The sequence below is a fragment of the Rhyacophila brunnea genome, unplaced genomic scaffold (assembly GCF_057557595.1).
Source record: "Rhyacophila brunnea isolate RB1 unplaced genomic scaffold, BYU_Rbru_1.0 scaffold_9, whole genome shotgun sequence".
NCBI lineage: Eukaryota > Metazoa > Arthropoda > Insecta > Trichoptera > Rhyacophilidae > Rhyacophila > Rhyacophila brunnea.
In genome coordinates, this window is record NW_028233361.1 from 25,629,592 (window position 1) to 25,648,149 (window position 18,558).

The window sequence follows — 18,558 nt, forward strand, 5'->3', positions numbered from 1 at the left end:
ACATCAGCCAATGAGAAAAGACGTCATGGTCGACTAATACGGCTAGTACCACTGTGGGAAAATCAAAATATAATTCTGTGGAGTTTCTGTCATTTACGTGTGAAAGGCTCTGTTACTATTGTGTACGACGTTACACCTTCTCCAAAATGACAGAACAGAACGGCGATAAACAAAATATCCGAGTGTGGTGCGACGGGTGGTAAGTACAAATATTTAATATATTATGAGAACCATAACCCTTCTTCACAGTGACAAATAACCTAATATTCACAATACCAAGATACAACGCAAACGATTATCCTAGATAAGAAACAAATCTATACCTTCGTATATGGTGGATTTCTATTGGTCATCGATGCATAAGTCTAGTTCGATAATATGAAATGTATACCTTCATTCATGTAGGTAACCAATTTATGTTTTTAAAATATCATTAAATAACGTTCTCTAACTAGGGTTGCCAATCATCCCTATTTTGCTAGAATCATCCAGGATCCCGGTTTGCACAATGTCCTGTAGTTATAGAGGAAACTACCGACAATAATTATCACACAACCATATCCCACACCCTTGTACTTACTATAAAAATGATATTTTCTTATTTTTTTTTTTAAATGTTTTTTAACTTATTGCTTGCCTACATGAACATTTTGATTGTTAATTTTATTTTTTTCATATGAAAATATGATCATCTTCTCAAGCAGGTCCTTTAGTCCAGTTAGCTCAGAACTAAGGACGTCATATCGAAAAGAAAGTATAGATTCCTGATATCGATATTGTACTGAATAAAAAGTGTCAAAATATCATTACTTTTTGACTACCCTACTCTGAAGGTTTGAGCAGTGATGTCCCTATGCCAGTGATGGCGAGATAATTTTGCATGGCACGCAAATGTTTTATATTGCAGAGGGAAAAAATGATAAGATACTTACCTAATAATTTAAAAAATATTTATTTTTACCGAAAAGTTTAACAAAGAAATATATATTAGATAATACTAAAAAATAATGAAGACGTAGTTATGCATTTTTTTTTCCGGTTTATAATAATATTTACCAATCGATGCGCAAACGGAAACGATAAAATGCATGCATAAATGTCAGATAGCATTGTATAAAAAATAGCAAAAAATAAATTCTCTTCAAGAATAAGCACTACGTTTAATTTAAATTGCATAGGCCGGTTCTTCGGTTTAATGCGTCACATATAATATTATCGCACTGACCTCAACAGGCGGCACAATGCTTGAGACCACTGCAGCGAGAGAATGTCTTATCCGGGAGTCAATTTGTACGTATAGAACGAAACTAAGTAATACAATACTCAAAAGCTCAATTATAATTTTTGAACGTTTTTAATGGAATTTATAACTATTTTTCATGAATTCCTTATGAAAAACTACTCGGCACATCAGACAGCCAAAAAATAATATTTGGGATATTTTGGCATGCGTACGTTAAAAGGTTCGCCAACCCTGTCCTAGGCAAAGTGCCATCCTTAATCAGACTTACAATGTTGTCCCATTTTATTTTTACTTTCAAATTGTTCGCAAATTTCTTAGGTACCCACTTACCGAATTTATAATTTAATTTCAACTGTCTAAAAAAAAAAAAATACACCAAAAATTGTGAATTTACATACCTACCTTCTACTGAGAATCAGAGCATTTTTCCGTAACCTAATTTCAAATAATTACAAGATAAAAAGAACTTTTTATATACAACATTTTTAAATTTTCTGTTGAATCATATAAACTTGACTTGACTAGCTTAAACGATCAAAAAAATTTGTACTTGATAGAAATACTGAATAATGAAATGTCATTTCGTATTGATTTCTATAGTAACATACGTATATATTAATAATTTAGTTGCTAGGGCCCCCTAGCAACCAATAATAGTATCGAAATAACTTTTCATACAAAACAGAATTAACTGAAAACGACTTAAATTCTACTTAAAGATGGCTAAAAGTATTATAAAAATGCATTGGCATCGTGTTCTGATATATTCTAAATGTTTCAAATGTCTAGCTATTCGGGAAGTTAGTTAAAAATCGATTGCAAGATTTGTACCAGACAAATGAGAATACGAGCTAAGAAAAACGTTGTAAAATAGTAATTGTTTAAGTTTGTTCACGCATATTCGAATGTCTTAGCAAAGAAAAACATTGGTAGTTCAAAAGAAAAAGAACATTCTCGAAAAGATGAAAGAACACGTTGACATAATATGCTCCAAACCGTTTTGTAATAAAAAAAATAGATTTATTTAAAAAAAATTCAAACCCCCAATTTACACAACTTATATCATATAAAAATTCCATGCTGGCTTTTACGTCATAGTAAAATATTTGTTTAATGTATTATGTGGGATTGCAAATGCGCATATTGAAGTAACTTAAAAAGACGTTAACAAGTTCACAATAAAATTGCAAAAAACTATCTGATTGTCAATTATGTATGCATGTGACTATAAATGTGGACAAAACGAGTTTCTAAAATACCATTATTTTTGTATAATTATCAATTAATTTTATCATATTATTATGTAAAATAGAAAGTGTTTTAATTTTTTTCACATATGTTTTTGTAGGTAGGTATGTATTTAAAAAATGTTTTGTCAGATATATGACGTATGTGATTGTCAGTTATTTTTCGGTCTAAAAGATTATGGAAACATAATATATTAAGTAGGTATTGGCCGGAAATAATGTTCTGAATTTATCTAAAAAAAATGTTGGCAATTCTAGCCTCTAATCGTAAATTAGTCTGATATAGGTACTTATGTTGATTTTGATTTAGACATTTTCTAGATTTTTTGATGATATGGTGGAGTATCTTTATCACTATCTATAACTCTTGTCTACATTAACTATTCGATTCTAGAAATTAACATTATGATTTATGAACCGAGAATAAACCCGTCTTTCGTATCATTTTTTTAATCTGAAGTACCTATCTGCAACTTCATTTGAAACTTCTTAGAAGACAATCTAATCATAATACAATTATATCAGTCAGTTAATTTTCCCATTCAACAGAAATTAACATATTTTACCTAAATAATTATATTATTTTCATAGTATTTACCTAAAAATGCTGTACAGCAGTAGCGAAAGGTGAAGGTAGGCTGTTAAGATCCACCATAAATAGTGCACATTAAACATTGTTAGTCACGCGTATTTGTTTTTATTGAACTAAGACTACAATTATTTACAGATGGTGTTGGTTAGTTTTTAAAATTCAATTAAACCCTGCCTCAACCAAACCATAATAGTGCACACTTTTCCATTCATACTTATTTGTTTTCGTTGGATTAAGAATACATATTACACATATTCTTAGTTAATTTCTTTAAATTCATTAAACCCTGCCTAAAGTAAACCATAATAGATAAAAAAAATATTATTCTTCCTATAAAATATCCAAAGTTTTAATTGCATAATTTTAGATATTTTATAGATAGACAAGTATTTTTTTAATATTATCTATTATGGCTTGGTTTTCGTAGAGTTTAATTGGATTAAAAAAAAAAACAAACACTATCTACACCAGTGGTTTCCAAACTTTCACTATGCCTCCCTTTTAAAAAAATCCGATCTTGGCGCCTCCCCCCTTTTATTTCATTAAATAATACAGACACCTTTTTAAATATCATCATATATCAAAAATTATCATTTAAGTATATCAATCATCATATAGGTATCACATCAAATTGCATCGCATAACCACATATTTAAAATATTTAATAGCCTTGAAACAAAGCAGCACTTTTTTTTACTATTAATAAAATAACGTGAAAAGTGCATTTGCAAACTAACCAAGAACTCGGTAAATAGGAGTTTTGTTTGCTTCAATGTATCTGGCGCACAAATCATTTAAAAGTGGAAACTTGGCGAACTTATTTTTTTTGTAATTGTGATTTCCAAAGCTCCAATATTTTATGAATGTCTTCACTTCGTCTTTTTAAATCATTGAATGCATTAGTGGTCGTTACATTGATTTATTCACTCTTTTTTTAATTATAATATTAATTATAATTTTAATATTAAATATCTGAATCTACTCAATCGATACTTTCACCAGTCGATTGTTTATTTCTCCTAGGATAAGACACGGTTGTTAATTAATTCACACATTCGACGGTTTAGTATTATATTGAGGGTATACTGACAGAAAGCATTAACTCATTGAAACAAGTTCTGAGATAATCGCAAAAAGGACTTTACATTTTTTTTCAAAGCGTTCTCCCACGTAGTTTTTTTTATGATTTAAAAACATTTTTTCTACATTATAAAGACTAACCTTTATAGCAAACACAATATACGACATGTTACAAGTCCTGTATTTTGTATACGCAGAACGCATTTGGTCATTATCATGCTTTCTATTAGAATAAAAAAATAACAATATGATTTAATAATGTTTCTATTTTCTCACCATTATATCCTATGCCTTTGTGCCTTTTACCAGGACGTAGAGCGTAAAATTGTATACATTTTGGCATTTAAAACAGAAAAACAGCAAAAACTGAAATAATGCGATATTTAGCATATAAGTAGATTTATTTCAATCAATGTTTCTTAGGATCCAGCTTTGTGAATTTTACTTACCTATCACAAATTCGTACTTATTTTTTTTCCTTTTCTCTTAAAATATACTTTCTGTTAATTATTATTTTAATAGTAGGAATTTAACTTTATCTTGTAGACGATAAACAATTTAGTTATCAGTGTTTTTACATTAACGTTTAAACATTAAATTACAAGTAGTCTTCATGTGGCTGACCTCTCATGTTTATCATTGAAATGTATGAGTACATAAAGATAACCCACCCACACCCTGTTACCGGATGCAGGAATTATTATCATCATCATATTGTTGTTTCATATGTGTAAATGTAAGGATAAATTATTTATTCTTAGCTGTGGCCCTACAGCCATTTTTGCCACCGTTTTTTTATATTAAAAAAAAAGTTAATAACAACAGAAGAATTCCATAAACGAATCCTGGAGGAACTCCCTTAATTAATTTAATCAACCAGGGTTCGGAATTTTATTTTGACAGGACCGAACTCCTTATATTTTTTTCCCATTTGAACCTTTTATGCTGGCACGGCGACAAATTTATTCTATGGTTTCGTCATTCCGCAGAACATTTTGAATGATCACTATCTCTATAAATTCAATTATGAAATGTTCCAATTCAATAAATTATATGTGACGTGATCATAATGTAATCGCAGGATAATTATTGTATGTAGGACAATAGTATAATAATTCGATGGTTATCATAGGTCCAGTTTTTGTCAAAATTAAGTTAATGTACACAAAATGTTCATCTGCATCATATCTTTATGCTGTAAAAATATTATACGTCCAAATAGAATATTTGAGAAGGTACCGTATCATTCAAATACACAATATACCCATTCCTCATGCATCTCAGATTTTCAATTTTGATTTTCTCAAAACATACTAAACTGGACATACAATATCTTTGCACTAAACCATCGAAAGTTTTCATTATGTAATCAAATTGGGCAAATGAATTCTTCATGCTTCAAATATTTTATCACACTGATAATGAGTACCTAGTGCGTAAACTGGCACTGTTCATGTATACTTATGCCGTTTAGAGGTTACATGGTCGCCAGGTATACTTGTACACAAGCGTATCGCCTAAGTATGCAGTGACATGCGTAATCGGCTTAACTTCAGCTACCACTTCCCAAGATCTTCTTGTAATTTTTATTTCTATATAATAATATCATTCTAAATAATTTAGATAAGAAATAAGATAGAATAAGGAAACATTCTAAATAATATGTTTGTCTATTCAATTTCTAGCTATGACATGGTACATTTCGGTCACGCCAATTCCCTACGCCAAGCGAAAGCTCTCGGGGGCACTTTAATAGTTGGAGTACACACTGATGAAGAAATAACAAAACACAAGGGTCCTCCGGTTTTTACTCAAGAGGAGCGATACAAAATGGTCCGTGGCATCAAATGGGTGGACCACGTTGTGGAGGGGGCCCCCTATGTTACAACATTAGAAACACTGGACAAGTACAACTGTGATATTTGTGTGCATGGAGGTAATTATGTATATATATATATTTGTTTTTTTTAATATACAAAAGTTAATTTTCAAATTTATATGTTTACCACACTGCATAATTTGATGTGTAATATATAATTTTTTCATTGGGTGACCAGTTAATCACATAAGTATAGATAGTTTTCTTATGAATATGTAATAAAAAATTGAGTAAAATTTAGCATAGTTAACAATATAAAACATATGGAACTACGGAAATTATTACAACATTGGTATTTGAAAATTTTAGTAGTATTATGAGCCAGAATCAGGGTTTTACATGATTTCATATGATAAAAAATCATTTCAGATGATATAACAGTGACGGCCGATGGAGTTGATTGCTATCACTTAGTCAAAGCAGCTGACCGATATCGGTAATTGAGAACTTTCTATTTTTCTTATATTTCATCTTTGCTTATTAGAAACATTTTTAAAAGTAAGTCGCCATTTCTGCTATAAAACTCAAAGGGAATGGTTATTAACCATTCTTTTAAACACAACTACCAACACAAAATTACTGAAAATCAACATGGTAATTTGACTCAGATATCAGGATTTGAAATATAGGTCCACGAATCGGGAGTGCAGCGTTATAACATAACTACCTTTTATGTAATATATCATTTATATAATAGTATTTTTCAATTTTATTACAATTTAATAATTGATCATTTTGATTCTAATGATAGTCTTTTAACATTTTCCCTTATTTTCGCTCATTAATACGAGCACATAAGAGGCGAACAGAATCTCGTGTCATTCAGTAATCTTCACGCTTCTCCTCATGTTTTAACAGCATACAACATGTCTAACAATATTATAATACAGTAATACAGTAAACCCTTATTTTACGTTTTTGAAGGGATTGATAAAAAAATGTGAAGAAAGGGAAAACATAAAAATTATTCAAATTGGTTTGGAATATATTATGTCAAAGTGTTCTTCCACCTTTTCGAGAATGTTCCTTTTCTCTTGAACCGACAATGTTTTTCTTTGCTGAAAGATTAACAAAAAAAAACTTTATATGTCTATAAATATAAATGCACACATTCGTCTGGAATTCATTTCAATGCATTGAATTAAATATGTTCAAATAAATTAGGATTTTAATTTTAAAACATAATTTTAATTGAATTTTGAATATTTCAGATGTAAATTGTGAAAAAAAATAATGTTTAAACTGGGAATTAAATGTACTAAAATGAAACGGCACTTCAGAAACTAAATGCAAACAGCAAGAAAAGGTGATTTCCAGGGCACGTAAAATCGGGGTTCCACTGTAATAAACTTCTGTAATACCTAAACCTCTATTTTCTCCACGCTTTCATCAGATTATTAAGACTATTCAAGGTACATTTGTTATACAGCAATGCCTTTTCAACGTGGTGATGTTTGCAAATCATCGTGTACTGTGCGTAGTGATTTGTGAGTTGCATAAATATCCTTTCAGCTGCAATGAGCACTGTTGAAGTGGTTGCATTATATGCAAATAATTAAGAGTAATAATGTATTTAAATTCTTTTACAGTGAAGTTCAAAGAACCGCAGGGGTGTCTACAACTGATTTAGTCGGGAGAATGCTTCTTTTGACACGACAACACTTTAGGTGACTATTTATTTAGGTTTTTAATTTTAGTAAAATTATTATGAGGAAAATGCCGCAATTTTTTGTGTTTCACTTAATTTACATAACTTAATAATGAGCATATTAAAAACTGACGGGAATGATATTGCAGGACATTTTCTATTATTAGCGAATTCTAGGACTTTAAAAACTTTGGTGTTATTGATTTTCTTAACATATACATATCGACTTTAGAAAGTAAAAAGGGCGTAACCCTCAGTTTTTTCAATATAGGTTTTATTGTATAATAGCGTTGTACTCAACTAAATACACTTTGTGTCCAAAGGATGTAAGCTGCAAATGCCGATTTGCAATATCTAAATTTAACTATCAATTTTAAAAAAGAAGGAATTGACGTGGGAAAAACGACTTAACCATCATTTTTGTTGGTTTTTTTTTTTTTTAATTAATATCAGATTAAGTAGATATATAAAAAACAAATTATTAATTATAATGCACTTCAAGGTTAAAATTATAACGATAACAAAAACGTTTTTGTGCCTCCTGTAAAATTTGAGTTGTGCGGAATATATAATATTATATGAAGGTCATACAATCAAATATTACAAATTATTAATATGGGAAATGAAAATATATTGATTATATTATTAGGAATGCTATTGCAGCTATATTGCACCTGCTAGTTCTCAAACACTCAATGACATTCTGTCTATATTTAGAGAAATTATTACGCCAAGGCCACATGATCTCGTGAAATAATTTACATAATAAATTTGTCTGTTACTTGGTTTTTCTAATCATTGATTTTAAGTAGGAATGTATAATGATTTTTTCTATGCATAAAATGTTTATTTTTAAATAAGTAAATTTAACTATTCTTTTTTACGTATCTTTTATTAAGTGAATATGTGTATTAAATAAGGCTCTAAGTACCAAAAAGTAGTATTGACTGTAGTTACAAAACACCGAGTCATTGCAGTAAAATTTCATGAAGCAGACCTTTTGAAAAATGTAGTTTTACAGTGTGAAGCAATCACGGCAGCTTCTAGAATTTTAGGTATTAAGAACTCGCAAGTGTCAACACACCATCGTCAGCTATTTTATATTGAATGCCGTTGACCACTGCAGTGCTACTTACACCATTATAAATAAAATACGCCAACGGACTTACAACGTCGACAGGTTTAATTATTTTGCTGTATTTTTTTGACTTGCTTGAGGCACTTAAAATATAGTTGAAGTTATTGGCGTTGGTATGTAGAACATTTTTCTATAAAAATGTCAGTTTTTATTTTTTTGGTACTTAGCGCCTTAATTAATACACGTGTTCAAGTGTTTAATTGAAAATGGTACCATGTCAGTTACAGTTCCTAAAATCACTACAAATCCCTGTTTCTCCATACACATTTAAGCAATTAACTAGTCCATATTATTTAATTAAATTTCAGAAGATCTCCGTTTGCTGAAAATTTTTCAAACATCATTTTAATGAATATGAGTGCCTTATTAAATAATAATTAAAATAACTATGGCAGTGTTTCTTAGACTCTACACAGCTGCCACCCCATGTGAAGAAAATTCTAAAATTTACGTGCACCCACCAACGGTGGAGGAGTGGTTTAAATTCCACATCTCGCAAAATTCATTAGTTATTTTTTCAATATGTATTACAGACAGGTCAACGACCCAATGTATTCAGCGAATAGCTAATAATCATTCCTCATAACAGTCTTAACCCATTCACTGCGGATCTTTTAAATAATATTTAATTAGCACATTTAAATAATATGCTAATTATATCTAATGGCCACCTGATGGGCAACGCACCAGTTGCGTTAATTTTTTTTTTTTCTGCGAACTGCCATCGGCTGGTGGACCTCCTATTGGGAAACGCTGATCTATGGCATTAAAAGCTTATTATTCACCAGTCAAATTGAAAAAGCAATCCCGACATTATTGTTGACACTAATTCATATAACTGTATATATGTGTAGCGATTTCAATATATTATTTCCACCAGGCGGGGTGATCTAGAATACACGGTGGGATTAGATTCATCATCAAATATGGGCCAAGACTCGGATGCTAGGAGTCCTTACACAGGCTGCTCGCAATTCCTGCCCACCACACAAAAGATTATCCAATTCAGCAGCGGTCTTGCACCAAAGGCAACGGATAAGGTATTTTTAACACAATTCTTAATCTCTTCGACGAAAAGATTGTAGTTATTTCAGCAATAGGTCTTTCTCTCTTAAATGCCACTGAATGGATTAACCCAATGCTTATGGGCCGCACAAAATTGTGTTTTTGCTAATTACTTTTCAAATGCAAATTAACACGTTAATTACAAAATTAATTAAAAGGGCCCGTAAGCATTGTGTTAATAAGATAGATATGCATAACCAAGATTTTAAAACCAATTTTGATTATTACTCAATGACAGCCAGGCCATAAAATGCAAGAAATACAAAGTCCACGGAGTTCTTTCAAATATTACCAATATCTATTGAATGCATGTTTCATTTCGTGACGGACTTTAATGCGCATTATGAGACAGACATAACTATTGAAAATAGCATTCTTTAACATGTGTTTAAGTTCATCCCATATTTCTCGACACCTCTTTGTTAGGCGACCAAAATCGACATTGGATTGTGGAGCCAATGAAACAAAAATATTTATATATTGCAATAAGTGAGTGCTGATACTGATTAATACTGAAAATCAAAATTGAGTAACGATTATTTTTATAAAATTATAAGGAGTGCAGTGCACTTGTACAGTATTACAGCAGCCGTCATTGTTGATAATATTAAATCACATTATACATTGTATTGTATTTAATTTAATCTATATAATTTAGTGACAATCTTGTGCCATAATTGTATGAACATTATTGATTTCTTTTATTTTGTTAACTGTCAATTCATAGTGGAACTGCATTGTATTGTTGTTTTTATTAAATAAAACGATAATTTAGTGACAATCTTGTGCCATAATTGTATGAACATTATTGATTTCTTTTATTTTGTTAACTGTCAATTCATAGTGGAACTGCATTGTATTGTTGTTTTTATTAAATAAAACGCATTTTTTTTGTAGTATTTATTCCGCTTTTAATCAATATGAACATTATTGACTAAATCGTGTGAATTTAAAAAAGGCAATTAACAATTTTTTTATATACCACCGTTGCATATTTTATTTAAAACATCACAAGATGAAAAAAATAAATAACTGATAAATATTTGTTAGGTTGTATATGTCGCGGGCGCCTTTGACTTGTTTCACGTTGGCCACCTGGAGTTCTTGGAGAGGGCTGGAGCAGAAGGTGACTTCCTGATAGTGGGGCTTCACACGGATCCAGAAGTTAATCGCTACAAGGGCAGCAACTATCCCATTATGAATTTACACGAGAGAGTATTGAGTGTCTTGGCATGCAAGGTATCTATAATACATATATATAATGTTAATCAGTTGAAACTATATTCACAATCTACAGGTATAGAATCTATTAATATGGATTTTTACTGTTCTATATCACTACTCATCTTGTGAGTTGTAAGATAGGGCAAATGCACAGGGTGCCTGTTTGACTCCACAGACATTTAAATTATTAAACAATTGCAGCGCTTAGTGCTTTTTTACTAAAGTTTTTTTCTGTCAGTCAAATTTGTCTGGGGTATTCCCTCGGTACACCACTGTAATCAGAAGTATAGAGTATTTCCATAAGATACAGGGTGGGCGTTGCCGAGATATTGTTTGCCTAGAGCGCCAAGTCTTACAATTATTGCATAATTTTTATTTTCAAACATTGATGTATTATTATAATATAGTTGAAGTATGACAAATAAAATAAAATTTTAGTCTACCAGAACATTCCATAAGATTATTAAGATAATTAAATTTTATTGAGAATTTTAAGATAATTGTTATAAATAGGTATATATTGTATGTACCTGATACCTATAACTGATCTGTACTTACATTGCAATAAGGATGATTCTTACAGATTTTTGTCAGATGTCTATACTTAAGGGCCCACATGCTCAGCGTAGGTCAAAATGGAGCTTTTATGGTATTTTCAGAGCATAACCCTGGACATTCCTTAAACGTTGTAGATAATCTATTTATATAATTTTGAAGCCTTAGAGCCGCATGCAGAATCTAAGAAATCGTTCCTCAGGATAAGTCGCCGAAAAGGATGACTTAACTATAGACAATCCTGAGTATAGAGTTAAGGAATCCTTAACCATAGACTACTTTTGTTATGAACACGCCCCCTTCCGTATTACGCATGAGTGCAGGACCGTAACAAAAATATCGATATTTTGAAGTATCAATACTTTATGAAAGATACATCAATATTTTGCTATTGATAATTTCTTTCGATAACGATGGATATATAATAAAATTATAAATAACCCTTCGCAAACAACCATAATTTGACATCGATATTTACAAACATGTCCCCCGCAAGGGCTCTAGCCTGGGGGTCAATCAGATAAGTGAGATAAACACACATCACAAATTTGCTCTAATACTAAAAAAGTCGCCTGCGCACTATTTATTTCAACGATTTTAACATTTTAACAATAGTAGTACGATGCATTTTTTTATTATGGTATGTCGCGATACTTGACAACTCCGCAATTCAAATAGATATAAATTCTAATGGTTTTAAGTTTTGTACTATTCCATTTGAATCGTTTTTTGCGACACTGGTATCGTCTTACGGCATCTTCGGGTACTATGCACACTCACCAATGGTAAATACAATTGACACACCGACCCGGGTCGTATAAAAATGACCTATTCACTGCGTCCAACGCAACTGGTGCAATGCCCATCAGGTGGACATTAGATATAATTAGCATGTTATTTAAATGTGATAATTAAATATTAATTAAATGGTCCGCAGTGAATGGGGACTGCGAACCTTTTAATATAGAGATATATTAAAAAATACACAAAATCACTAAAAATACAGTGAATATCCTTCATTTTACCTCGAACACAATTTGAATGCTGTATTTCGAAAACGTTGCTTGACACATTTTAAAAAACAGTGACATAAGTTGCAAAAATCTTCATATTACCTAAATACACAAATGTTAGTAGTTTTTTTTAAAGACAACGGTTAACATTTGCTATAAAATAATATATTTTACATCTACCTACCTATTTATTTTTATACCTATAGGATTGTTTTCACTATTTTGACTAAAACACAATAGTGACTTGTAACGTTTTCAAAATACAGCATTCATTTTGAAAACGTTAATATTGAGCAGAGTCACATTGCTTTTAACCCTAAGTAAACTTAAAAATCCTGGCCTGGGGAGTGGGGGCCCAGTTCAGGTTGTGTGGGCCATCCTTTCCTTAAAGGACGACACTTTCTTTCGATACGATACCCATTCCATGTATCGATACTTTTTCAATGGATAGACAGGCTTATTCTCCCCCTCTCTACTTATGTTCGCCTGATACCGCGCAAAAAACAAGAGTGTTACCATGTTAAAAATATATCTTGCGGTGCCTGTAGAATCACGTATAATGACTTACAACGGAAACATAAGAGTATTATAATTAAATATTAATATGTATTTATAGTTATTGCATTTATAAAGTGCAGTTGTCATATTTTTGTCATCATTTAACAATTATAAAATAATTTACCTAAACTATAGGAAAGAGAATTTTTCAATATGGTATTATTTTCAATAGAAAAAACAACCGAAGCTTTAAGACGAGGTGAACCATAGACAGCATGATCTTAGCTAAGGACGATGTTTGTGCATAGTGTTTTGTCCTGAAGAAATCTTAGTTAAGAGAAATGTTTCTGCATCAGGCTCTTATTATCCTTTATATTTAATTTAAACATTTGAATATTAAAAACATTTTTGAATAATAAAATGCCTAATTCTTGTTAAATTTGGGATCAAAAAGATTATAAAATATAATTTTTTATCGTAAATATGTCACTATATAAGGTTAACATTAATTTTATTAATGGTTTTGTAAATGGGTTTAAAAAATAATAAATCTAAAAAATCTTAACACCACTGCACATGGATGTACTGAAATATGACTATATTCTAAAACATTAGAGCGAGAGGTTTAAAAGAATATTAGTTTATGTAATAAAAATACTTTATGCAGTCATCAAATGTTTTAAATAAATATAAAGGATAATAAGGCTTAATAGATTATCTACGACGTTTAAGGAATGTCCAGGGTTATGCTCGGAAAATACCATAAAAGCTCCATTTTGACCTACGCTGAGCATGTGGGCCGTTAACCTTTTCTGAAAAAGTACTCATTTTTTGTTTAGCTATTTATTATATAGAATCGTGTATCCTGTAGATGTATAAATGTTTTCAAATCTTTCGACATAATATATTTTCACTTACAACATGCATAATAATATGTATATAACATTAGATGGTTAAAGAATGTATCATAGTTTACATTGATAATAGTATTTTATTTAAATATTGATTCTTCTCTGATCGTGTTACACTCATTGGGTAGGCATGTTTATACCAGTAGCGAAGGATGGAGGTAGGCTTTTAAGATCAGACATAAATACTGCACACTAAACTTTGTCATTCAAACATATTTGTTTTCATTGAACTAAGACTACAATGCGTAGATAGTATTCGTTAGTTTTTTAAATTCAATTAAATCCTGCATAAACATTAGCCATAATAGATAATAATCAAAAAATATTCATCTGTACCTATATAAAATGTCTAAAATTATACCATTAAATCATATATAATTTTAGATATTTTATAGATAGAAGAATATTTTATATCTATTAGGTATAATTTGGTTAAGCAGGGTTTAATGAATTTAAAAAAAAACTAACAACATCATTTTGTAATAAATGTATTCTTAATTCAATGAAAACTAATAAGTATGGTTAAAAAAGTGTGCACTATTTTTATCAGATCGCCCGTAGCATACCTAAACTATTATGGTTTGGTTAGGGAGGTTTTAATTGAATTTTAGATACTAACCAGCGTCATCTGCGAATTGTATTCTTAGTTTGATGCAAACAAATATGTATGATTGACAAAGATTAGTGTGCACTATTTATGTCAAATCTTAACAGCCTACCTCCACCCGTCGCATCTAGTTTATACCTATATATTATTGCAATGTAAATAAATGATGAATGCGAAATGAATACTTTTCAATTCTTCTTTATCTCTTTCCAGTATGTTCACGAGGTTGTGATTGGAGCGCCTTATAGCGTAACAGAAGATCTGATGGCCCACTTCCGAGTGGGTGTTGTCTGCCACGGAACCACTCCCATCGCGGACGATAGAGACGGCTCCGACCCGTACGAGGCCCCCAAGAAGAGGGGTTGCTTTAAAGTCATCGACTCCCACAGCACCATGACCACCGAACACATTGTACAGAGAATCATAAGTCACCGGTTGGAATTTGAAATAAGAAACCAGAAAAAAGAAAAGAAAGAAATTGAACAAATGAAGATGTTGAGTAATGGCAATTGAATACATGCTAATATTTAATAAATTGTTTTGTCACAAATTGCAACGCCACAATAGTTTAACTCGGTGTTTGAATAATAACAATCTTGTTGTAGTCGGGACAAATCTGTTCAGTAGTAATAATAATTATTTTTGTAATGTTTGTTTTATATTGTATCGAATATACTTATCTCTTGTAGGTAAGTACTTTTTCTATCATTTGTTGGTATATTGCTATTATATTGTTGGTGTATCAGTGATTCTCAAACTATTTTTAAACTATTTTAAATCTCAGCAGGCCTATTCTAACATATCCCTTAACATCAAAAAGAGCTAATTGTAATAAATATATCACATTTATCACTTGGCGTATTTTGGAGGTTAATTATGTAAAAAATTTGCCGTCTGAACTGTCAAAAGGTGATATCTTTTAACAGCTCTTATCTTCGCCGTGCTAACTTTGAGAACGAGACAGTGTATGTCAATTTTACATATTGAGGATTGGGACGCAAGATCCGATTGTTTTGCTGCAATCCCAATGACATGACTAATAAAATTGTAGGTTATGTTGATATGTCTAACGTGTGAATACAAAATTCTTGTGTTGTGCTCATTACCGAATAGATGGCGCTGGTTCGTCTTTATCCGATTGGGTTCGGCATCACGAACACATATGAATTTGACTGACATGTCTACAAACCTAAATTTTTACCGTAATACGAATTAGAGATAGCCGCCGCTAACTGTTTGGTGTAAAGAATGCCTTCCGTGCTAATTTGGAAGAATGAAAATAATGGAAACGTGCTATAGTGATAATCGTTAAGAATAGACCTGCAGGAAACTGGCTGACACATAAAATATGTAGGTAGATAAATTACAAAAGCAGTGGGCAAAATGATGTTTTTAACTATTTTTAGTCTCAAATTTTATCAAAATTCATTACCTACTGAATTTTATTATTTCTAAGTGGTTATTTTAATTGGATACATGCAAATGAAATCTTTAAAAATCAGATAGACATTTACACAGTTTGGTGGCGGTGCAGTCATCAAAATCTTATCTCCACGCATTTTACTCTCAGAAGGTATATTATTGGCTCGGATTGTGTCGCATTAGTGAGATTCTACTGTGCTTTTAAAAATATAATATTAAAATTTTATTTTAACACTGTACACATCTTCGGATGCTTAATTTCTTTTCGTAAGCTTTCAAAAGTCTGGCAGAACCTGATTGGGAATCACTGACTGTATTTCGCTGCTTCTGAAATATTTATACTTTTTGTTGTATGTGTTTATAATATTATTATAGGTAGATAAATATGAAAAATTAAGCTTCGTTCATAGTGATAATTATTACTGACAACTTATGATATTTGATAATTAAAATGAAATGAAGCATTATTGTTATTTGTATATTTTACATGTTATTGAAGAAGTTTTTGTATATAAGAAACATTTTATAATTAATAATTAGTAATTTTACATTAATTTATATGCAGCTCACTCTTAAAATCAATAAGGCCTCTTACACATAGACATTCGACTTGACACTAACAGATGCGATTTAATTGAAGACAAAAGTTGAAACAACAAAAAATTTAATTGTCAACACCATTCTATATCAGATAAAGAAACAGTGATTTTGTATTGAAGTATTGATTACACTCATCTATTAGAAATATACCGAAGCAGTGTTTCAATTGTTTGAAGGATAATTCTTAAACTGAAATGTCATTTATTATTTACCATAAAAAAATGTCATTTTCTTTCTTTGTGCAATCCGACAGGCCGGTCTTGCGGTCAATTAAACTTAATATGGTTTCGAAAATCACATCGACAAAGTTGACATGTTGCAGTTGTGACGAGTTTCTATGTGTGACCCACCTAAAAAATGATTGTGAATTGAAGCATTTATTAATTATAATTCCATTTTGAAGAAAAATATTGGAATTTACAAATTATAACTGTCATTAACTAAATGTGATGTTATTTTGCACATGTTCTAGGCCAGTATAATGTACCTACTTATTTATTTTTCGTATTATATAACAATGTTTGTCGTTCGTGGTTTTAAGCAAATTATTCAGAAAGTTTGCTCAGTGCTCAGTGTTTAAGAGTCTGATAATATACTATTGTACAAAGTTTTTAATATTCACTATGGCAGCAAATTTAATCTAACAGTGAATAAGTAACTATTAAATAATACAAAATTCAATAGCTGTTTTAGTAATAATAGGTATGTTGCATGTTAGTTTCCAAAAATTATTTTACCTAAAGTACGACAGCAAAATAATTTCTATTGTGAATGTGCCATTTGTATTATTATATTGCACCATTTGTATGAAAATCACTATTATATAAGAAAAACTATAATAAGGCTACAAATTTTATTTTATTCCACATGTACATTTACAATTTATTTACAATAATTTATGACAGCTGAAAAACAAAGTAGGTATTTCGTATTTTTTATAAATAGATGGATAATAGAAACCATCAAAACACTATTATAACCTGTGGTGTAGTGGGTCGAAGTGTGCCGGATTGACAACCTGACTTTATATCTGAGTCCATTACAGAATTTTTTCTAACATTTCTCATACAATATCTATTGTAAAACTTTTCGAATATTATGAATACGGCCAATTCAGTGTGTGAAAGGGAAAGGGACATAAGTCTTTAAAATTTAAAAAAAATAGTTTAGTATGCTAAATGAACCAGTGTGAGGAAAAGGGCAAATCGAATCGACATCTTTAAATTACTAAAACATAGAAGGTCCCATACAAAGTGGTATGTAAATCAATATGTATCTCCCCTTTCCTTCCGCATACAGAATTATGTTCTACTTTTAGTTTTCAAAATAATCTGGTGTCCTGATCATGGCCCCCAGGCTAGAATCTTTGGCAGGCCACCCTACCTATCGCTATAGTTAAAGGTAGTGTGACGCTCTACAGTAGTGTTTTTCAAATGGTGTTTGAGGTAAAATTAAGGATATTCAGTGTGTTTGTAATGATTTTTTAATACATTCACTTGAATTATGGTGTTGTCGAATATCGACACACAATAATCAAAAATTGCATAGCACAACCACTAATTTAAAGAAGTTAATATTTTTGAAAGAACATAGTATTTTTTACTATTGGAGATAATTTGTAATGTGTGTTTATCTCACTTAACTGATGCCACTTAACTAACGCCATGCCGAGCCCCACAGGCTAGAGACCTGTCAGCCCCCCCCCCCCCCCACCACACGGGCTATGGTCCTGACACCATTTTATTTGGCACTACCTGATTATGACTTTTATATTGCAATGTATATTCAGCACAAGTAATCTAATTCAAATTAATATATTTTGTGGTAGATTTTTAT

The 18,558-nt window shown here is 30.8% G+C and overlaps 2 protein-coding genes across 2 annotated transcripts in view; one reads left to right on the forward strand and one right to left on the reverse strand.

Annotated features, from left to right (window-relative positions):
* Window positions 1-15,340, forward strand: Pect (phosphoethanolamine cytidylyltransferase). The gene is made up of 7 exons (XM_085959974.1): window positions 1-199; window positions 5,848-6,098; window positions 6,411-6,477; window positions 7,631-7,708; window positions 9,708-9,867; window positions 10,943-11,131; window positions 14,914-15,340. Exons 1-7 carry the CDS (start codon window positions 147-149, stop codon window positions 15,211-15,213), a joined length of 1,098 nt encoding a protein of 365 aa, XP_085816100.1. The 5' UTR covers window positions 1-146; the 3' UTR covers window positions 15,214-15,340.
* Window positions 10,786-18,558, reverse strand: part of Papst2 (adenosine 3'-phospho 5'-phosphosulfate transporter 2) — a 21,290-nt gene continuing 13,517 nt past the window's right edge. Inside the window, exon 6 of the mRNA XM_085959973.1 lies at window positions 10,786-11,135. Coding sequence (XP_085816099.1) covers window positions 11,088-11,135 — 48 coding nt within the window. The 3' untranslated portion in view covers window positions 10,786-11,087. The remainder of the gene's footprint in view (window positions 11,136-18,558) is intronic.

Bases quoted from the DNA above. Each gene is read 5' to 3' on its own strand.
- Pect (XM_085959974.1), top strand. From the start codon at position 147: ATGACAGAACAGAACGGCGATAAACAAAATATCCGAGTGTGGTGCGAC. The intron at 9,868-10,942 runs GTATTTTTAACA...AATATTTGTTAG, and splicing joins CACCAAAGGCAACGGATAAG to GTTGTATATGTCGCGGGCGC. The intron at 11,132-14,913 runs GTATCTATAATA...ATCTCTTTCCAG, and splicing joins TGAGTGTCTTGGCATGCAAG to TATGTTCACGAGGTTGTGAT.